Raw genomic sequence first — 23,682 nt, forward strand, 5'->3', positions numbered from 1 at the left:
ATCCAATGTAGTAATGTAACTGGCTTCACCTAGCTTCTCGATCAATTCATCTATACGAGGAATCGGGTAGGCATCGAAGGAGGAGACGTCATTCAGTACTCTAAAATCCATACAAGAACAAGTGCTCCCGTCCGGTTTTGGCACCATCACAATGGGCGATGACCATTCACTTCTGGATGGCCATATAACTCCCAGTTTTAGCATGTTCTGTACTTCTTGCTGTACTGCTACTCTTCTAGCTGCGGGGATTCTATAAGGCCTTAGTTTAATCACTTTACCAGGGTGGGTCTCTATCCTATGTTCCATCAGGTGTGTCTTTCCCGGCAGGTCGGAAAGTATTGAAGAATACTCCTTCAAAGCTTCTTTTAACTCCATTTTCTCTGTGGAGGTGAGTTCAGGGTTGACAACCAGGTCTTCTAAGGTGTTAGTCGCTTTCGTGTGATGGTACCGTGAAGCTGGCAGCTTTTGGAGGAGGCCCGATCCATTTTTTCAGCATGTTAATGTGGAACACTTGGGTGCGTTCTGGTGTTATTTGTAGTTTGTAGGTGGTGTTTCCTATGGTGGCGATTACTTTATAGGGCCCTTTCCATTCGGTATGGAATTTGTGAGTCGACGTAGGAAGCATAACCAGGGCCCAATCATTTACCTTCAGAGTCCTCCATTTTTTCCCTCTGTTGTAATAATGAATTTGTTTTTCTTGTTTCTTAGTGAGGTTTGTATATGCTAGGTCTCATAATTTCCCAATCTTGGCCTTCAGCCCTTGGGTATATTCAAGCATCTCCCTGGTTTCTAGGACTTCATCCTTCTCCCAAGCTTCTTTTGTCATTTCAAGGAGGTTTCGGGGATGTCTGCCAAATAGCATTTCAAATGCGGAGCAGCCTAGACTGCTTTGTACTTGGCTCCTTATCACATAGAGGGCTAAGGGTAATAGCTGGTCCCATTCTTTGCCATTTACCTCCAACATTTTCTTGAGTGTACTTTTCAATGTTCCATTGTATCGTTTCACCAGTCCGTCTGTCTGGGGTGGTATACAGACGTTCTGATGTGCCGTAGGTTCAGGGTGTGGCAGACTTCTGTCATTAATCGAGACACAAATGGGGTGCCTTGGTCGGTTAGGACCTCTTTAGGGAAACCCACTCGTCAGATCAGCTCCAGGAACCTATCCACTATGTTGCGGGTAGTAGGGGCACTTAGCGGGTAGGCTTCAGGAAACGGAGTTGCATAATCCACGATCGCGAGCGCATATGTATTCCCCTTCTTGGTGCGTGGCAGAGGACCTATCAGGTCCATACCAACCCGTTCAAATGGGACCCCTATCACCGGTAGTGGCTGTAGTGGGACGGCCGGGGGCCTATGGGTGTTCTTCTTTTGGCAGGTCGCATATGACTGACAATGCATTTTTATATCTTTGTAGACCCCTGGCTAAATAAAATGCCTCAACACATTCTGAGTGGTTTTCTCGGCCCCCGTATGTACAGCTGTGAGGTGTGAATGTGAAAAATACATGACTTGTTCCCTAAATGACATGGGTACTGGGAGTTGCTGAGGTTCCGAAGGGGCGGCATGCCGGTACAATAAGGAGTCTTTAATAATGAACCTGGGATAGGTGGGTTTGGGGTTGTCCTGAGAGCTATGGGCCTGTTTCCATGCATTGTACAGGGAGGCATCATTTACTTGGGCAAATTTAAAACTACGATCGAGTAGCCATGGCTCTGAGGTGATTAGCGCGGGGGACTCAGGGGACCGGTTGTTATCCTGGTTATCTAGCTTCTCTCCTCTTCCTTTCAATACCACACAGAACAGTTTAAGAAAGTCAGGGTTGTCTGTCCCGATAATAAGATCTTCCGGGAGATTATCAAGGACACCTACTTTTATGTAACCCTTCATACCCGCAGTGTGAACAAGGGGAATGACTGCTGTGGGGTAGGGCTTCACATCGCCATGTACAGATCTAATGTGTATATGTGCCTCAGGCACTAGTTGCTCGCGGTTGACCCACATACTCTGTAGTACCAACTGTTTGCAGCCTGAGTCTGGGATGGCTCGTATCATCTTAACGTTCACCTTCACACTCAAATGAAACACGGACCCCATCTCAGCGGTGTATAAAATGGATTTAGGGATGTACCCCACCTCCATTGGTTCCTCCATCTGTCTTTTCCTCGGACAAGCATGTGCAATGTGGCCCCACTCTCCACACTCGAAGCACTGTGGGCCCTTCACATTGGGTAGCTCATATTTGGGTTGTCTGGGCTTTGGTATATCCGTGGGTTTGTGTTTCTTATCCCCCCGATAACCTGGGGTTCGCAGTTTCTCTGACTCCCATCCCGCCACTTTCGGCTGGGCACGCGAAAAAGTAGTCGCCATTTCTATGGCCTGTTGGGCCGTCAGGTGGGTGTGCTGTCGTAGCCACTTCTGGGTGTTGTACGGTAGGGCGTCTAGGTACTGCTCCAGATAAATCTTTTCCATTATGTCCTCTTTGGAGCTTGCACCGGGAGTTAACCATTTATCAGCTGCCATTTTGAGTCGTAAAAACAAGGTCTTGGGGTTGTCGCCAAGTGCTCCCCTCTCCTTACGGAAACGCACCCGGTAGGCTTCCGTGTCCAAGCCGAGGTGTTCAAGTATCATTAGCTTTATCTCGCTGTACGAGGTATCACCATTGGCGTTAGCCACCTGGTACGCCGCTTGTGCCTCTCCGGTCAAGAGACGGGCCAAGAAAAACGGCCATTTCTCTAGAGGCCAACTACATGCCCTAGCTACCCTCTTAAAATTGGTGAGGAAGGCATCCGGATCTTCCCCGCATATGTATTTCTGTAGGGAAACCCCAGCCAGGGTGAGGTGACTGGTGCCTCTGTTCTCGCGTAATGGGGAGACAGGGTTTTCAGTCACTGCCTTTTGAAGACCTTCTAGTTGTGCTGCCATTGTGTCCTTAAAGACGTCTGGGTCAGCCTTTGAGGAGGCCATCTGATGCTCGACTGCCCATTCAAGCTTCTCCTGCCCCTTAATTATGTGTTGAATTAGTGCATCCATCTTGGTATCACAGATGGGGTTACCTATGCCCGCATTCTCCACTAGTGTAGCGGGGTCTGAAGGAATACGAAGTACACTTCGTCGGGGTAGGGACGGTTTTATTTTTAAATAGTCTCGCCTTTTTTGAGTAGCCAGTTTTACCCTTCAGTATTTGAGTTTAAAGTCAACTGAAGAAAACAAACAAGCAAAAGAAACCAAAGTGTCATGAGGAGTCCTCCTCTTCTTTCGGGCCGGTTCCGTCCTGTCCTATGCTTCCGATTCAGGCAGGATGAGGAAAATCAGCCCAAAAATACTACCGATGCCCAGGCTGCTGGCGCAAGGCGCCTCTTAGTTCCCATCTTGAATAGTTACCAAACAAAGAGATGGGCGCTGGAAACAGGGACACAAGAACAGAGTTTTATTACTCATGAGAGAAACACAGTGTCTTCGGGAGGTGCTCTAACAAGTTCTCTGAGACTGCGTCTTTTATACACAAGTTGATGATGCATAAACATTCCTTATTACAATAAAGACATTGTGAAGCAAGGAAAACACATCCCCGGTACCCCCCTGTTCCGGTTTATTCCAACACGTGGCTACAGTAGGGGTCCTCACCCCCCATACAATAGGAGGGGGCTATAATGCAGCAGAGTATTCCGCTGATTCCTTTGGAATGTGTGCACCTGATCGGATCTCAGAGGGTGGGGAGGTCATGATCAATAGTAGCTCCTTTGAAGAGGGGCGAGTGCATACAGTAGCGGGCAATAAACTGTATCCTAAGGCTAAGGGATGACCAGCGGTCCGTGCAGACAGTCGGGCTCAGTGGAAGGGGTCATCAAAGGAGGGGTATTCATGAAAGGAAGGGAGGTGTTGGTCAGGCGCAGAGAGTGATTCCCAGGGGCAGAGTCGCACAGAAGGAGAGGTCTTAAGACCCGTGCAGGAAAGAGCGGGGGCAGCCAGAGTGCGCAGAGGAGGGGTGCCGGGAGTTTAACAAATGGGCAGAGAGGCCACGGTGTCTAAAATGGCTGTTTGTGTGTGTGCGTGCATGGGTCTATGCTGGCGAGATGATGCGGTCAACGCTTCACGGTATTCATTCTGCTTACAGTGAGGGTATGATGAAAGCAAATGAACGCCGCTTATGTGCATTAACATTGTCATTTTCCACAGTCGCCGCTTTTTAACATAAGTTAGTTCATTTTCCTGTTCTTCCCAATTGATGGGCGTACATATAGTCGCGTGTGGTCAATGAGATAGCGTTTATCAATACTAGCAGATTGTGTATAACCATGATCAGTCGATACGGTTGGCAGAATGCAGTACATATGAATTTACATTTGGTGGGTTGTTCATCTAGGGATCAGCATACCACATACTACAGACGTTCTGACTTTCTCTTCGGCGGTGTCAATGTACAGTAAAAGTGACCGATAAAACATTTTGAAAACAATACAAAGTGGTTGAGGGAGGAATTCAGTTCAGTACAAGCAATCAGTCAAGGGAAAGGGGAATGATATCTTCGTCACAGTGTCTTTTTAGCAGCGAGCCATCACTGGTAGGCTCTAGTCCGTCTTCTTTCGTTGGCGCTGTTGATCACCGGCGGTGGAGCTATGAGTCCAGCTCGGATCCAACTTTACACGTTGCAGGGTGCGATCTGTCCTCTGCTGTTAGATCACAGTCCTGTTTTCTAACTAACCTTTTTTAGGGGTGCCTCACGCTCGGCACCTGCATTTCCTTTTCCCTTCGTGGCAAAAAAACCCTATTCTTCCTAAATGTCGTTCCTTTTTCTGAGTCAAAATCCAGGGGTTAGAATGGGGGTGTCGTTGGGTAATCGAGGGAAGAGAGGGCGGAGTGGAGTCAGATTCTCTGAAGCAGACCCAGGGAGCAAATGATAACGAGCAAGCAGGCCCATTGATCGGGCTCAGAGGGGCGGGGGACTTCTGGCACAGGTTGGTCAGCATTTGTTTTGGAAGATTGGGGCCCCTGCCTAAAAGGATAAACCTTAGCAAGGTAAAGAACTTTTTTGAAAAGAGTTGGTCAGGTTATATACATTTATACTTTTTGAGTAAACTAGACGTTGTTTATAGATGAATCAAAATTCTACTAAATCATCTCTGTTCAATATGTTTATTTATATTTCATCTTTTTGTTGTCTTTTCTTATTTTCTCTTATTTCATTTCTATCGATTATACATATATCCACACTTTTTTGTTTTTTTTGTACAAACACTTTTTACATATAATACATTGTGATTATTGCACATCAGAAAATCTTTAAAACATTCAACAATACGCAGAGAGTATTCCTTTCAACGCGTTTCGGCCGTTCGCCTTCCTCAGGAATTCTGCATTTTTCTTACTTAAATCAATAGTAGCTATAGTAATAAAAAGACAATATTTTAGTATTTACCCTTTTTGCAACAGACTAATCATTCTCAACGTCTAGACATTTACTTCTCTTATTCTTATCTGTATCATAGATATTATCTATCTCTTATTTTCTGGTTTCCCCACTGCCATGGGTCGGCCCTGCATGGTTAAGTGTTACCGTATCTATATTCATCTATATCTATTTACAAAAACTATACATTTATATACATATTTTACAACAGTTTATATACATTTTGCGCAACTTACAGTAAATTTATCTATACATGTTTTACATTCAGACATTCGAAACCTGATTTCTTGCTTGCAGATGGTAGCTCATATATGGTAGGTTTAAATTCAAAGGCCAGGGGTCAGGGAGAGAAGGGTTCAAAGGGAATGGAAAATCTCGGGCAGTCAACATGGGCCTGAGTTAGTCTTACGTGCTAATCACTTGGTCTATTTATATTAATCCACATGGGCAAATCTTATCTTACTATTTTTATTTAACGGTCCATATTTTTTTCCTACCTTAACTTTCCAGACTTGGATTTCAGTGGACTTGACCTGTAGTGTGTCGCATACGCGTGATTCAAAGCCAGTGCATAGCTCCCTATAAGTAAAAATTGCACCCAATATGTAGCGTGGTCTTGGTTGGAACTGGCTACATATATATTATTATGGTGAAGATTTTAGCCAGATAGAGGTACCTGATTATTAGCGTGGCTGCCCAAGGAATTTTCTGCTACAGTTCGAGGCTGATAGCATTAGGATTGTTTACTTTTGGACGTCCTCTCGGTAATATTTCTGTAAGAAATATATATATATACACTGCTTTAACTTTCATGACATACTTTTTTTTCCTCTAATAACTATAAGGCAGAAAAATGATCTACCTGTATGTTAAAGTCAGCTCCGAATAGGGTTCTTCTCATCAAGCTGTTAATGTCGGAGTCGCTTTATTTGAGCTGGGTGTAGACTCGTTTTGTGCCTCTTAAGATTCGATTCTTTTGGCTATATTTAAAAAATAAGATAAGTGGCACATGAGCTGTTTTGTAAGATTTAAACTTGAGCGTTCCAAACATTACGGCGCCTAGATTTTGTCGATGTTTCCACATACCTTAAGCTTTTTAGATCGGGCATTACGACGTGTTCTTCATCTGGATGCGGTGAGTATCTCACATTCTATAGCCTTTGCTCTTTTTAAGCTCCGATGTTTTTGGCGCCAGTCCCGTACCAATTGTTTGGGGCTCGCGTAATCTCGCGTGATTTCGGATAAGTGGCTTGTGTTTCTATATTTTGAAGTTAACGGGTCCGCCATCTTATAGTGGTAAGTCTGGACCGGGATACAGCTTCGTTTTTAATAATGCGCTGGAGGTTGGTCAGCAAACAGGGGCTTCAGGGCAGCCCTTCATTCTTTCATTTTCCGTGTTTGAAAGTGGTGCCTCGTCCCGTGTCTCGTTGCTCTGCGGCTCCACCTTTGGTCCAGGTTATACGTGCTTCATGATCTGTGGCCAGGCTGAGCGTCACGTCCGGCCCCTCTCCTCCGGTGATTGTGTATCCTTAAATGGGTACAAAACAAGTTTTAGAGAACTGGCAGGAGAAGACATTTATACATTTCAATTCCGCCTTCAATCCTACGCAGTTTGGGGTATGTTCATCGGTCACAGTCAGAAGTTATTACCATGGAGTGTGTATGCAGTCATTTCTACTGAGTTTGTACTGAGTCTATTTGGCGTTCATTCATGGCATATATGGAGAGAACACTGAGAAGTAGCTCTCCCGCCTAGGGAGAGAACGCCCCTGCGCACAACTCTAGGGAGACCAAGAGGTCTAATTCCATAAATCCAATGTTCAATGAATGGTGTTTACCACACACGTGTTATCATCTATCCAGATTTATTAGAGTATCTTTTTCTTGATATCTTCTTAAGTATAATGCATATCAAACTTTGTAATCCAAAACAACGTGCATGATTGTAGGTGTGTTCTTTATCACACAACCCAATGCATTTCGGGCAGAGCCCATCGTCAGGGGAATACTCTACAACAAAAACAGAATACCTGGCTGTAATCACTGAGTAAAACAATGGTGACAAAACGAACTAAATGCATGCAGCGGGATAATGAAGTTACAGGCTGGAAAATGCTGAAAATCAAGCGTGCAAAAAGACCAGAGAAAGTGAATAGATCTTCAGGTGGGTAAAAGCGGAAAACGTAGACTCGATAAGCAAAGGGAGAAACAATATTAGTGCGTGAATACAAACGCCTCCACCAAGAGACAATGATGTAAAAAGCGGGGATACACCGGGTGTAAGCCGGGCGAGTGGCTCCATGCTCGTCAAACAATGAAAACAATGAAAAACCTCACCGCGAGTGAGCGCAAAGATAGGAATCCCATGGCCGTGTACTTACTCGTGTGATAGATGCATTCGGACTCCGCGGAGTTCCGAGGACTACCCGGCGGGGGAAAGGAAGGGGATCAAATAGCGGGTAATGGAAAGTGAGGAAGGACTACAAAAAGACTAAACAGTCCGGAGGGTCGGAGTGTGAATGAACGTGTGAGCGCCATGTTGTAGCAGGCAAAAAGTGTAAACAACGAGAAGCAACCATAGCAAAAGCAAAAGATGCAAGTGTAAAAAGAGGAGTAACAGGCAATGTAAGGCAAATGCAAATATGGCAACAGCAAATATGGAAACAAAAACAAAGGTTATAAATAACACAAAAATTCAATGCGGTCATTAAGCCCCAAGGGCGCCATCGTGGACAAAAAACGAATCCAAAAGTTCTCCCTTTTTAGTAGAAGGGTCTTATTGTTCAAGGTGATGGGTACTTGTTCCAATATCTGATATTTTAGCTGGGCCACTGAGTGTCTGTTTTCCAAGAAATGGGTGGCTACGGTGGATTTAAGATTACCAGTGCGAATATTGCTTTTATGCTCTAAGATCCTGGTGCGGATCTTTCTCTCTGTGTGCCCAACGTAGCATTTGCCACATGGGCATTTCAACACATATATGACATTTTTGCTATTGCATGTAGCGTTGACTCTCAATTTTATGGCGTGGCCTTTCATGGGATGGTTGATTTGGTTCCCTGGGATACAATTACTGCAATTACTGCAATTATGACAAGGTTTGAGTCCAGAATACGTGACCTTGGCTTTGGGTCCGCTGGGATCGCTCAGAATCTCTTTGAGATTTTTGCCCCTGGTGAATGCAAAAATAGGAGGTTCTGTGAATAACCCTTTAAAATCTGCTTCCATTGTCAAAATTGGCCAATGTTTTCGAATGATTTTTTGAAATTGAGTAGATGCTTTAGAGTACTTGGAAACCACCACTATATGGTCGGAGGGTGTCTTCTGTTTGGGTAGGAGCAAAGTAGCTCTGGTACATTTGTCACTCCTCTGCATAGCCAAGTCAAGTATAGGTGTGGGATATCCTCGAGCTCTCAAACGTTCCAAAACTGGACCCAAAGCCAAGGTCACGTATTCTGGACTCAAACCTTGTCATAATTGCAGTAATTGCAGTAATTGTATCCCAGGGAACCAAATCAACCATCCCATGAAAGGCCACGCCATAAAATTGAGAGTCAACGCTACATGCAATAGCAAAAATGTCATATATGTGTTGAAATGCCCATGTGGCAAATGCTACGTTGGGCACACAGAGAGAAAGATCCGCACCAGGATCTTAGAGCATAAAAGCAATATTCGCACTGGTAATCTTAAATCCACCGTAGCCACCCATTTCTTGGAAAACAGACACTCAGTGGCCCAGCTAAAATATCAGATATTGGAACAAGTACCCATCACCTTGAACAATAAGACCCTTCTACTAAAAAGGGAGAACTTTTGGATTCGTTTTTTGTCCACGATGGCGCCCTTGGGGCTTAATGACCGCATTGAATTTTTGTGTTATTTATAACCTTTGTTTTTGTTTCCATATTTGCTGTTGCCATATTTGCATTTGCCTTACATTGCCTGTTACTCCTCTTTTTACACTTGCATCTTTTGCTTTTGCTATGGTTGCTTCTCGTTGTTTACACTTTTTGCCTGCTACAACATGGCGCTCACACGTTCATTCACACTCCGACCCTCCGGACTGTTTAGTCTTTTTGTAGTCCTTCCTCACTTTCCATTACCCGCTATTTGATCCCCTTCCTTTCCCCCGCCGGGTAGTCAACTTCCTCGGAACTCCGCGGAGTCCGAATGCATCTATCACACGAGTAAGTACACGGCCATGGGATTCCTATCTTTGCGCTCACTCGCGGTGAGGTTTTTCATTGTTTTCATTGTTTGACGAGCATGGAGCCACTCGCCCGGCTTACACCCGGTGTATCCCCGCTTTTTACATCATTGTCTCTTGGTGGAGGCGTTTGTATTCACGCACTAATATTGTTTCTCCCTTTGCTTATCGAGTCTACGTTTTCCGCTTTTACCCACCTGAAGATCTATTCACTTTCTCTGGTCTTTTTGCACGCTTGATTTTCAGCATTTTCCAGCCTGTCACTTCATTATCCCGCTGCATGCATTTAGTTCGTTTTGTCACCATTGTTTTACTCAGTGATTACAGCCAGGTATTCTGTTTTTGTTGTAGAGTATTCCCCTGACGATGGGCTCTGCGCGAAATGCATTGGGTTGTGTGATAAAGAACACACCTACAATCATGCACGTTGTTTTGGATTACAAAGTTTGATATGCATTATACTTAAGAAGATATCAAGAAAAAGATACTCTAATAAATCTGGATAGATGATAACACGTGTGTGGTAAACACCATTCATTGAACATTGGATTTATGGAATTAGACCTCTTGGTCTCCCTAGAGTTGTGCGCAGGGGCGTTCTCTCCCTAGGCGGGAGAGCTACTTCTCAGTCTTCACTTTCCACACTGGCCGGCCAGACAGTGTTTCCCCAGCTGCACACTACAACTCTTTAAAAGCATTAACATTTGGATCATACGAGCTGTGCTAGTTCCCTTATATTCATATATTTCTCTACGCCTGTCCACGGACCTCAGCACGCTTTCATAATGAATTTTGAATCGGTCTCCGGCATGACCGACCAAAAAGCCAGCACTTTTGCGTACACCACAGATGATGCTGACAAGATTTATGGCATGATACAGGACGATGTCACCTCCACGAGCAACACTCGCAGCGTAGAGAGCAATCTTCGCCAGTTACTCTACCTACTCAAAAAACAATCAAACCAAAAACTGCATGCCAGCACCCTCATCCGGTACCATCGTGTCCAACGGATACCCCGCGGCCTACGGGTCCATCTAAAACCACTCCTTTGCAAGAATAATACCAAATTTGTAGAACGCTGGTACTCCATTCTTAACAAATGTTCCCTTGATCTTATTTTATTGATCGTGGAAGAATTGGCTAAAACTCTAGACGAACTCACTCAAGAAATCACCTGCGTGAGAAAGGAACTTGACGATGCCCTGACCGAAGAAGAACTTACGAAAATGCTAGAGGACGTAAACACACAATTGGATAAACATGTACGTGAAACCCAGGAGAGAAAATTGAGAAAGTTTAAGAGAGACACCATTGACTATAAACTCGGTGAGGTTTACACCTGGGCTGAGGTGTACGCCCGCCGCCGCACCAACAAACCGTACAACCCTTATTCTGCCAATGAAACCTCCTCTTCTGAAGATGATCAAAGAACACGACCTACAACGGATAAACCAAATACTGATGTCCAAACTCCGAGTACCTCAACCGATCCTGCGGTTCCTTTTTTAGACTCAGGCACCAACCTACAAAAAGACCCCGGGGGGGGAAAAACCCGCCGAGGTACTAGAAAAAACTCCGCCTCCAAAAAACAAGAAAACGAAAGGAAGACGCTGAACAGCAATGAGAATTTGGTGATCAATATTTCCTCTATAACCATGTCAACAGAAGAAATTAACATCCTACAAAAAGGACAATCATTCGTTCCTACTACTGGTACCAACACCTTGGAACTCGAAGTGAGCATGTTCAAATTAACCCGTAACATCCGCTTGAAACATTACTTTCAAAACATCAGTCCCAACACCATTCAGGAGGAAGATATGCTCAGAGGTCTACGTCCCCACAGCACTTTCATGGCCCCGCAAAGCCACAAAATCATTGATGCTTTTGAGAACTTGGTGAAGCAAGAAATATTGAAACTTCCTTTTTTACAACCAGCCACACGCGGTAACCTTTCTCGCAAGGAGAGAAACATTCTACAAAAAATTGCGGATAACCCCAACATCACCTGTCACAACGCTGACAAAGGAGGCGCCCTGGTGATCATGGACACCTCCTTTTATGAACAAAAGGTCACAGAACATATCGGAGACACCAACACCTACGACATTCTCCCGGGAGATCCTACCAGGGAGTATACTAAAGATTTGATCACCATTATCAACAAAGCCTTTGAAAATGGGACAATCAACGAGAGAACGAAGAGGTATCTTACACCCATCAATCCGAAACCTCCTATATTGTACATGTTACCCAAACTACATAAACACCCAACCAATCCTCCCTTTCGACCCATTGTGTCGACAAGAACTAGCATGCATGAAAACGTAGGGAAATTTTTGGACAAATACTTTCAACCTTTTGTCATAACTTCAGATTCTTTTGTAAAAGATACCACTGATTTTCTACTGAAATTGGAACCGATCATGAATCAACTTAAGGACTCCAACCTCATCATGTGTACTGTGGACGTCAGCTCCCTTTACACTTCAATCCCTCACGACGAAGGGATTGAGGCCATCGAAAAAACATTGGCTCAATCAGACATTGACCATGATCTAAAAATATTCCTGATGGAACTTACCATTTTCACATTATACCATAGTTATTTGACCATCTTTGACAAATGGTTCTTACAACTTAACGGGACGGCCATGGGAAATTCGGCGGCTCCTTGCTACGCCAATATTTTCATGCGAATATTTGAAGAAACACACATACTAAGCAAAGAAAATTGGCTTGAACACGGCCGATTATACCTTCGGTATATTGATGACATTTTTCTCTTATGGGCAGGCTCTTCCGAAACCCTTGTCACCTTCCTTAACACCTGGAACCAAGTGACACAACGGATACAATTCACATGGGACTACAGTACATCCTGCGTCCACTACCTGGACGTGAAAATACTGAGAGAACTCGGAGATTGGTCTACCACCATCTTCAGGAAACCGACCGATAGAAACTCGACACTGCACTATCAGAGCTTCCACCGCATGGGATTAAAAAATAACCTACCGTACGCTCAGATTTTGCGGGTAAAAAGAATAGTCTCTAAACCTGATGAAAGCAAAGTCCAAATCCAAACAGTTTTGGAACGTTTGAGAGCTCGAGGATATCCCACACCTATACTTGACTTGGCTATGCAGAGGAGTGACAAATGTACCAGAGCTACTTTGCTCCTACCCAAACAGAAGACACCCCCCGACCGTATAGTGGTGGTTTCCAAGTACTCTAAAGCATCTACTCAATTTCAAAAAATCATTCGAAAACATTGGCCAATTTTGACAATGGAAGCAGATTTTAAAGGGTTATTCACAGAACCTCCTATTTTTGCATTCACCAGGGGCAAAAATCTCAAAGAGATTCTGAGCGATCCCAGCGGACCCAAAGCCAAGGTCACGTATTCTGGACTCAAACCTTGTCATAATTGCAGTAATTGCAGTAATTGTATCCCAGGGAACCAAATCAACCGTCCCATGAAAGGCCACGCCATAAAATTGAGAGTCAACGCTACATGCAATAGCAAAAATGTCATATATGTGTTGAAATGCCCATGTGGCAAATGCTACGTTGGGCACACAGAGAGAAAGATCCGCACCAGGATCTTAGAGCATAAAAGCAATATTCGCACTGGTAATCTTAAATCCACCGTAGCCACCCATTTCTTGGAAAACAGACACTCAGTGGCCCAGCTAAAATATCAGATATTGGAACAAGTACCCATCACCTTGAACAATAAGACCCTTCTACTAAAAAGGGAGAACTTTTGGATTCGTTTTTTGTCCACGATGGCGCCCTTGGGGCTTAATGACCGCATTGAATTTTTGTGTTATTTATAACCTTTGTTTTTGTTTCCATATTTGCTGTTGCCATATTTGCATTTGCCTTACATTGCCTGTTACTCCTCTTTTTACACTTGCATCTTTTGCTTTTGCTATGGTTGCTTCTCGTTGTTTACACTTTTTGCCTGCTACAACATGGCGCTCACACGTTCATTCACACTCCGACCCTCCGGACTGTTTAGTCTTTTTGTAGTCCTTCCTCACTTTCCATTACCCGCTATTTGATCCCCTTCCTTTCCCCCGCCGGGTAGTCAACTTCCTCGGAACTCCGCGGAGTCCGAATGCATCTATCACACGAGTAAGTACACGGCCATGGGATTCCTATCTTTGCGCTCACTCGCGGTGAGGTTTTTCATTGTTTTCATTGTTTGACGAGCATGGAGCCACTCGCCCGGCTTACACCCGGTGTATCCCCGCTTTTTACATCATTGTCTCTTGGTGGAGGCGTTTGTATTCACGCACTAATATTGTTTCTCCCTTTGCTTATCGAGTCTACGTTTTCCGCTTTTACCCACCTGAAGATCTATTCACTTTCTCTGGTCTTTTTGCACGCTTGATTTTCAGCATTTTCCAGCCTGTCACTTCATTATCCCGCTGCATGCATTTAGTTCGTTTTGTCACCATTGTTTTACTCAGTGATTACAGCCAGGTATTCTGTTTTTGTTGTAGAGTATTCCCCTGACGATGGGCTCTGCCCGAAATGCATTGGGTTGTGTGATAAAGAACACACCTACAATCATGCACGTTGTTTTGGATTACAAAGTTTGATATGCATTATACTTAAGAAGATATCAAGAAAAAGATACTCTAATAAATCTGGATAGATGATAACACGTGTGTGGTAAACACCATTCATTGAACATTGGATTTATGGAATTAGACCTCTTGGTCTCCCTAGAGTTGTGCGCAGGGGCGTTCTCTCCCTAGGCGGGAGAGCTACTTCTCAGTGTTCACTTTCCACACTGGCCGGCCAGACAGTGTTTCCCCAGCTGCACACTACAACTCTTTAAAAGCATTAACATTTGGATCATACGAGCTGTGCGAGTTCCCTTATATTCATATATATGGAGAGAAGCCAGGCTCCTGTCAACTGCGCATCTAATCAAACTCGAAATTGGAACCTTCAATAGAGACTCGTTTGCTAACCCGAGTCCTAACAATCTTACATTTTTCCTCCAGAATCGGCTAATTCTTGCGAACGGGGGTCGTTACTAACATCTAGCATCATGAGAGAGGGACAGAGGCTAAACATTCTTTTCCCGGAGAGCAGCGGTTAATCAGGGTCATCAGTTATAATTCGGGGGCAACAGTTATGGAGCTGGGGTCAATCGGGAGAAGCTAGGACGCTTTGGACATCCGCACTTGGGCGCAGAGGGGTGGGACGATCTGGGCATTGGGGGTTGTTTTTCTAAGGACTGAGAATAGAAGGCCTTTGACGTATAGTCCCCCTATAAAAGGCCAGATTAGGGGACATCAGTCGTCTCACCTGTCCTTTCCTTTTTAGCCAATTCAAGTTCCTTCATTTTGCAGAAAGGAGAGGTAGTAACATGGCGAGTTACAATCGTTTGAGTTCCTGTCAATTTTGCCGAACACCTTTGTCTTAAAAAAAAGACCCAATTAGGCTCGTGCCGGCGGGGCACAACGTTACCACATAAAGGAAGAGGGAGTAGGGGGACTCTCATAGAGAGTGAGAGTCGTCCGCATTCTAAATGAACCATTTGGTACACAAGAGAGAGAGAGAGAGAGAGAGAGAGAGAGAGAGAGAGAGACAATAATAGGCCATTTAGTGCGCACACAACACAGAACAGCAGGGGTCAAGCAATATAGAAACACAGGCAGAAGGGCGACATAGATCCATACATTACGTACACACGAATCCAGGTAGAGGTGACAAAACATGCATTTACACACAAATGATCCAAGACAGAACATAGAACAGTTTTCTGGCCAAAAATATTTCTTCCTGCATGCTGCGCATTCTTAGTATCCTACTTAATTCACCTGGGCGTTGAGCTTTTTACCTTTTTCCTTCTCTACACCTCTGCCAATTGGTCGGGAATTAACCTGGTCGGGCTAATACTCACAGTGGGGCCTTTGAATTATTTCTCTTTTTCTTTTCTAACGAATGATTTTCCAAGCTGAAGCGACAGGGGGGCATCAACCGGGAGGACAACGGGGCAGAGATTACTCATTGGTGCGCGTCCTTGCTTGGTTGTATTATTTGGGGTATCAGGAGAAGTCATATTTTGCCATACTGTAATACCCCGTCAAGTTTCTACTTCGGACCACTCCCTCAGTTGCTGGGTTCAGAGAGAGTCACTTGTAAGTAAGGGAATGCTATATCTGTGTTTGTCCGTCGTGTATAGGTACCATGTTCAGTTCCCTTTTTCCCCCCCTCCATCGGACGTTCGATCATTACTTAAGTCACGCACAAAATAATTCTCTCATCCATCCAAATGTGTGCAACGTATATTTAGTCGAGCTATACACATCAGGGCATGCACACGTGTGTTCACATCACACAAAAATCGTCACACTCTCAGGGGCTGTCCCCTCAGACAATCACGATTCTTCACAGTGCGAGCCTGACTTTCGCGCGGGACCATGGCGTGTTGCCTAGCTCTTCTCCATACTTTAGTCGACGTCCCGACATGACCTGCAGAAAGAAGGAAAAATGAAAGGGGTGGGGGCAGCGTTTTAAAACACATCAGCGCTCATAAACCCGAAAATGTTTTTACCTACCACATACTCGGCCTATCTCCACAGGATGCGGTCCCTACCATCTCGGCGTTTAAGCCCAGAGGGACCGGTTGCGTGGGAGAGATAATTATTGATGGACTAAGGAAGAGGGATGGTCTACAGTGGTATAAGGTTGTTTTTGTCTGTCAGGCACGGAAACTAAAGGGGCTAGGTGGCATTTCCTTCGGAGTGGTTTAGGACATTTAAAACAACTTCCTTGATACATGCAGCACATAAAGTAGAAGCTAAATATCAGGGCCTTCATTGATCGCTTTATGCTGCACAAAGATGAAAAAAACACACATATCAAAACCTGGAACATTCATATTTGCTGCTTCTGTGCACCACGCTTTTTAACCTTCGACCTTAATCGAGCTGCTTTATCTCTCCTATATTTCACTTATATCGGGGACAGTAGCCATACATTCGAAGCTTATCAATCCAGACACTACGATTATACTTGCTTCTTCAAAAACCTTTAATTGAAAATGTTGGTGCACAAATACGGGCCTACAACCCCGTGGGCCGGCCACGGAGCAGACTGGAATTGTGCACGAGGGGAACGGAGTCGGTGGTCATTGATTTCATAATGGAAAGTGCGGCAAGTGCAATTAAATCATATCGAAAATTCATTGTGAGCAAGTATCGTAAGTGTCGAGAATTCAAACTTTCAATAACCATGGGGTGTAAAAACTTAACATCACTTCATTATCCAAATGTTCAATCAATACCCATCATATATCAATTCATTGTCAAACCACATAATCAGTACCCATCTTATATCAATTCATTGTCCAACTACATATTCAGTACCCATCTTATATCAATCCATTGTCCAAAAACTACATACATATCTCATAACATCAAGGCTGAGCAATCGGGGTACAACAAGGAGTTGAAAGTTCTATTTGTACCGGCGCCATTTTGGGTGAGGTCAGGCAGGTCCCGGTATAGTCCAAAAAAATATCTCCACCAACTTGTGGTTGGACCTGGACCACTTTCGGCAGTTCAAAAGTCTTATGTTGAAGGGTAACATAGGGGACTGGCGATATGAACCATCAGTCAAAAAGTGGGGAGGGAGGCAACAATCTTTCCTACCGGGTCATACTGGTGTCCCACCGGAACTGATCACGTTGGTAGTCTTGCAGGATTTCGGTCATTTCAAAACTGAGGCTGGTGCCGACATGAGTGCGCCGACGTCTCGTGGTTCCATCGGGGGACGGGGGCGCCCGCGTGGAGGGGTCGGGCCCCCCGGCTCTTCTAGAATCTTCAAGGTCGAGGAGAAGAGCACAGGACGTGCGCCGGTCCTGGGCAAAAGCGCCGCTTTTCGATAGGGACCCTTTAAAAGGAGCGTTGGGGTGTCGCTGGAAGCCTCCACCTGGGGAGGTGGGGGAGGCTTGTTCGCGCCGCCTCCTCCTCCCAGCGACCCCACGCCGTTTCTCGGCTCCAGCATTTCAGGATGGCCGTACCAGGCAAGGAAGAGGGGGGGGGGTCGGTGGCATATGCAAGACATCCCCCCCCTCCATTGTCGCAGCCATCATTGGAAGTGCTGTCGCAGGCAACAATCCGGTGTTGTCGCAGTATGGCGCTGTCGCAGCCAACAGTCCAGCGTTGTCGAAGCCATTATAAGAAAGTGCCGTTGTAGCCATAATTAAACAAAGGAGTGTTGTGGCAGCAATGATAGAAGAAAAGGTGCTGTCGGCCAGGGGACCCTGTCGGCCTCGGCTCCGGTTTTTCATGGCCGGAGCAGGCGATAGAGGGGGGGGGGGGGGCGGAGGCAGAGGCAAGACATCCCCCCCCCCCCCGTGGCCTGCAGGGCGGCAGAAGAAGGGAATGGGGAGAACAGTAAATTTTTGGGCCTTCCACCCCACGGCCTCTCCGTCCGATGGCGGCCAGCCGGGCCCTGCTCTACACGCGTCGGGGCCTCGCCTTCCGGATGGGCGTGACCGTGGACCTGTTGCACTTCGGGAGCTTCCGGAATGGGGGTAGGTGTCTGCTGATTTGTATCTATTTCATTTTATAGTTATTGGGTGTGGCGGGCGGTGGGACAGACATGTTTGGAGCAGTGAGGGGCGGTGAAGCCTAACTACCTCGTGTCTGCCTTGGTGTCAAGCTTGGCTTCCCTCGCCATTTTAATGTTTCTTATTGCGGGCTATTTCTAACGTTTCTTATTTTTAGTGAAGTCGAAAGCTCATCAGTGGCCTACTGATTTCGCTCGACTCCTTTTTCCTTCCTTTCCTAGTGTGTTTCATGCTAAAGTTTCTGTTAACAGGATATGGTGTTTACTTCATATTTTACATATGTCCTTTTTACTAGGGCGGGTGTCCTCCGGTTAAGCCAGACGATCCACCTCTAATAAATGGTCCGGGTGGAACTAGTTAATCAATCAGTGGGGAGTGGATAGGCATGACAGGTTACAACGGGGGACAAAGGTCCGCATTACCTACCCTTCACTACTTGCAAAGACTAGACAGAATATTTCTATTCTACGTTATTTGCAAACAGAGAATACCTCAAACGAACTATTCTTTGAACAGTAAATGTCCAGACAATCAATCAATCAGTGGGGAGAAAAACAGGCATGACGGATTACAACGGGGACAAAAGTCTGCATTACCTATCCTTCGCTATCTGCAAAGGGAGACAGAATATTCCTATTCCTCTCTATTTGTAGACAGGGAATATCTCAAAAGAACAATAATCGATAAAATCGATAACAAACAATCAGTGGTGAGAAAGATAGGCATGACGGATTACAATGGGGACAAAAGTCTGCATTACCTATCCTTCACTATTTGCAAAGAGAGAGGAACGTTCCTATTCGTCGCTGTTTGCAAACAGAGAATGTCTCAAAGAGAACCAATACTTCAAGTAGCAACCAAAGCTAAATGAACCAATCAATGAACAATATCAGTATTTAAATACCGATTCCAATACAAACAATCAATCAATCAATCAGATGGGTAAAGCCATCCTACCAATCAGACGTAAAGACGTCCTACTTAACCTTACCCGGACCGGACCGTGTGGACAGTTCTTCGCCTTCCCTTTCCAGCGCCCGATCGTTCTCTTATTCCATGTTTTTACCGCAGCATTCCTGTGGGATTCCAGTCAGGACAGTAGGTCACCTGAGAGAGGTCCGTTCAGAATCGGTGAAGTTCATTCAATCGGCAGCCGGGCGAGGGCCCTCTCAAGGCAGGTATACTCCAATCGTTTCGACGTTCACCCCATCGTCTGGACCTCTCTTACCGGACCTTATGTCGCTGATGGGCCCCGCGTTGGGACGCCAATTGAGGAAAATCAGCCCACAAATACTACCGATGCCCAGGCTGCTGGCGCAAGGCGCCTCTTAGTTCCCATCTTGAATAGTTACCAAACAAAGAGACGGGCGCTGGAAACAGGGACACAAGAACAGAGTTTTATTACTCATGAGGAGAGCCTGTCATTTCAGACACGAAACACAGTGTCTTCGGGAAGTGCTCTAACAAGTTCTCTGAGACTGCGTCTTTTATACACAAGTTGATGATGCATAAACATTCCTTATTACAATAAAGACATTGTGAAGCAAGGAAAACACATCCCCGGTACCCCCCTGTTCCGGTTTATTCCAACACGTGGCTACAGTAGGGGTCCTCACCCCCCATACAATAGGAGGGGGCTATAATGCAGCAGAGTGTTCCGCTGATTCCTTTGGAATGTGTGCGCCTAATCGGATCTCAGAGGGTGGGGAGGTCATGATCAATAGTAGCTCCTTTGAAGAGGGGCGAGTGCATACAGTAGCGGGCAATAAACTGTATCCTCAGGCTAAGGGATGACCAGCGGTCCGTGCAGACAGTCGGGCTCAGTGGAAGGGGTCATCAAAGGAGGGGTATTCATGAAAGGAAGGGAGGTGTTGGTCAGGCGCAGAGTGTGATTCCCAGGGGCAGAGTCGCACAGAAGGAGAGGTCTTAGGACCCGTGCAGGAGAGAGCAGGGGCAGCCAGAGTGCGCGGAGGAGGGGTGCCGGGAGTTTAACAAATGGGCAGAGAGGCCACGGTGTCTAAAATGGCTGTTTGTGTGTGTGCGTGCATGGGTCTATGCTGGCGAGATGATGCGGTCAACGCTTCACGGTATTCATTCTGCTTACAGTGAGGGTATGATGAAAGCAAATGAACGCCGCCTATGTGCATTAACATTGTCATTTTCCACAAGGAAATGTTCTCTGTGTACCCCAAAAGGAAAATAACACAAAGAAAACTAAACGTCAATCTCTTGTCCCGTTTGTCTCAGCACACACGGGGAAGGGGGTGAGGTGTCACTCCGGTGCTCTGATGAAACAAGCAATGATGACGCGGGGTGAGAGGAGTGAAGGTGAGGAAGGGGTCTATTTACAGAAATGTACAAGGGGAGGCGGTAGGCGGAAAAACTGATCTCAACCCTCCAGTTTCTCCCGCCTCCCGACCCAGCCCGAGAATCTGGCCCGTACCTGGGTCAGCCACGCTCCTCCGTGGGCGTGGCTCGGTGGAGCTTATTCCCGTTGGCCTCCTGGCTTCAGCTCCGGGTCTCGCCACGGGTCTTCTCCCTTCTGGCTGGATAACTGCTCCAGTCGTTTTGGGTTCTCCTCCGTTAAGGTCCTCCAGCGTCCTGCTCCTTCCGTGTTCTCCAAACCTCCTCCTGTGTCGTCACAAACCGCATTATGTATCCTGGGCTTCCTTATTGGGCAACAATTCATGACGTCATAGGAGGGGGCGTTCTCTTCCCAGTTAAAGGGACCGTCCTAGGCAGTAGAAAGCTCCGTGTTGGAGGCTGTCCATACGTCATCCTGGCGAGGAGAAAACAAAGTAGTTGAGAGTTCCCGGGCTTCCCACCAGTCATCCCCTTGGTCTGTCACATCCCTGCTGCCCTCGTGACAGTATGCAGATTCATTCTCACCATGTACATTGATAGCCAAACCGTTCATGAATGTTTCCTTAGAAAAAATAAATCCCAGTGAGTCCTGATGTGCATCCAGGGAAGGGTATAAGAAGTATCCTATTCCATTCGAAGGAATGATAAGAATGTGTATTTTATTTAAGAATAGACTCAATGGGAAACATTTATAGCACCAAACAAGGGTGTAATTTGCTTGGATGAAAACACCAAAGAGAGGTAGTCATACATTTAGATCCTAATAAAGAAGAACAAGTATTGATGGTAGACAGATCACTAGTAGGAATAGACACATGTGAAGATTTTCTGGAGGTGTTCACTAATAAGTTGGAAATATTAAATAACTGCTTTCATAAAATAAAATCTGATAGGATACCACAAGAAACCAGATCAGTTCCTCTTCTGATGAGAGAACCCTAAAAAGAGGAATTATAGAGACTAAAGGAACAAGGTGTCCAAGAGGCTGTAGATAATTCAAAATGGTAGGCTCCCATTGTAATAACCTCTAAAAAAGAAGAGAAAAGCTACGTCTTTGTGTTGATTTAAGAAGTTTGAATTCAGACATATGGGTGGACAGATGCTGAATGTTATACATGAGACCAAATACTTCACAGTTTTGGATTTGTCCTCAGCATAATATCAGTTAACGCTCCACCCCGAATCACAGATACTGACCACTTTTACTATCCCTTTTGCAATATACACATTTTTGAGAATGTTATTTCGGGCTGCCTTCAGCAGTTCGGCATTCCAAAGAATTATGCAGCACATATTAGAGGGGGTGGATAAAATTATGTGTTTCTAGGATGATATCGTGGTCGATAAAGCAGAACACAATCACAATTTGAGAGTGGTTCATCTGAAATCAAAAATGCAGGTTTCACCACCAAGAAACAGAAATTCAAGATAGGAGTAGCATTAGTTGATTTTCTTTGTCACATTCGGTCTAGGGAAGGTAATATGGATTTAATGGAATCTGTAATGAAAGCCCCTACTCCACCTAATAAAGATAAAGTAAAATCATTTTAGGTCAGAGTACATGTCGAAATGTATAACAAATTTCCCTGATTTGGTCCAACCTATCAGGCTGTTACCTAAAAAAGGAGTACCATTGGAATTGGATCCTGAACATACAATAACTTTTAATAAGATCAAATAGGCCATTACTCCTGCTCCATTAATAGGAAATTTGGATGGTAAGCTTGACACTATACTTTCTACAGATGGTAGTAATAAAGGACTAGGAGCAGATAATAGAAGGCAAAGAAAGAATAGTTGCTTTTGCATTAAGAACTTTTAAAGATGCGAAATTAAATTCAGCTATCGAAAAAGAAGCCTTAGCAAGATATTGTAAAAACCACATCTAGAATTAGCAAATGGGTTTTGAGCCTACAAGATTAGAATTTTAGGATTGAGTATGCCCCTTGAGCAAGAAACTCTTAATCTGATTTTTTATCTCGTCTCGTTTATGTCGGACCACCAAATTCGTAATCAGTCCCTTAGTGATTTGTCCAGAATCACAGGATGTTGAGCTGACGCTGAGACTCGAACCTATGATGCCAAATACTTGGGGTAAAATGATTTCTACCAGAGATGTTGTGTTTTTGACTGTTCTTTACATGTTTATCTCTGGCATTGTTAATGCAGCCTTGTGGAGCACATTTCTCATGCTTTTCCTGCAAATGCCTCATAACTAAATGGTCTTTTCTCATCAGCGATATTGTCAAAATATCACCTATGGTAATGATACTGCCCTTGGCACAGCCACCGTCACAAGTGCTGATTATGACAAATCAGACCTATGAAAAATTTGTTTTTTGAGTTTTTAAAAAGAAGACTGAAAAGGTCCCATGCAGAGAAAAAAGTAACAGTTCTGGACATTAATGGTTAGAATTGGTTCAACATAGAGGACAGAAGAAAATTCATTTCTGAGCAGGGAAACTAATTACAATTTGCATTACATAAACTGTATCAAAACGGTGAACAAGTGAACTTCTGCACATCTTTATCCATAGTTTAGAATGCTTCTTTACCCAGAGCTTACAAAGCTTAGGGCCTGATTCAGATTTTGACAGATGGGTTCCTACATCACAATGGGATGGATAACCTGTCCACTTTATTACAAGTGCCATAGGATGCTATGCGCTTGTAATACGGTAGCTGGGATATCTGTTGCATTTGTGATGGAGTAGCCCGTCCCCAAAACTGTAAGTCAAGTCCTTAGTTTCTTGAGACTCTTTTCTTTAGGATCATCCTTTGATGGTGAGATAGTCTTTGAAAAAGTGTGCTCTTTTAACATTTCCATAGAATTAATTTTGTTTGTCCTCTTTAACATATCTTTTGCTCTTCTATTGCAGCTCCTTCAATTATGGATGAGGCATCATACAGCGGAGCTGTTGGCCGACTATTTATGCATAGGGGAATTCTTTTCGCAGAAAGGTTGGCCACACCTGAATATATAGATTCTCTCGAGCACTTTCCAGTAAGGGACACTGATGTATATTTAATCACTTATCCAAAGTCTGGTAAGAAGAAATTCTTCAAACATAACATTCACATATACTCTATTTT

General features: G+C 44.8%; 1 protein-coding gene across 5 annotated transcripts in view; it reads left to right on the top strand.

Annotated features, from left to right (window-relative positions):
- The window catches only part of LOC147707980 (amine sulfotransferase-like), a 357,336-nt gene that overhangs the window by 103,939 nt on the left and 229,715 nt on the right, over positions 1–23,682 (top strand). For all 5 annotated transcript variants that reach the window (XM_086926799.1, XM_086926798.1, XM_086926796.1 and 2 more), the window contains exon 2: positions 23,469–23,636. In XM_086926799.1, coding sequence (XP_086782925.1) covers positions 23,480–23,636 — 157 coding nt within the window. In that variant the 5' untranslated portion in view covers positions 23,469–23,479. The remainder of the gene's footprint in view (positions 1–23,468; positions 23,637–23,682) is intronic.

This window comes from Lissotriton vulgaris, chromosome 6, assembly GCF_964263255.1.
Source record: "Lissotriton vulgaris chromosome 6, aLisVul1.2, whole genome shotgun sequence".
NCBI lineage: Eukaryota > Metazoa > Chordata > Amphibia > Caudata > Salamandridae > Lissotriton > Lissotriton vulgaris.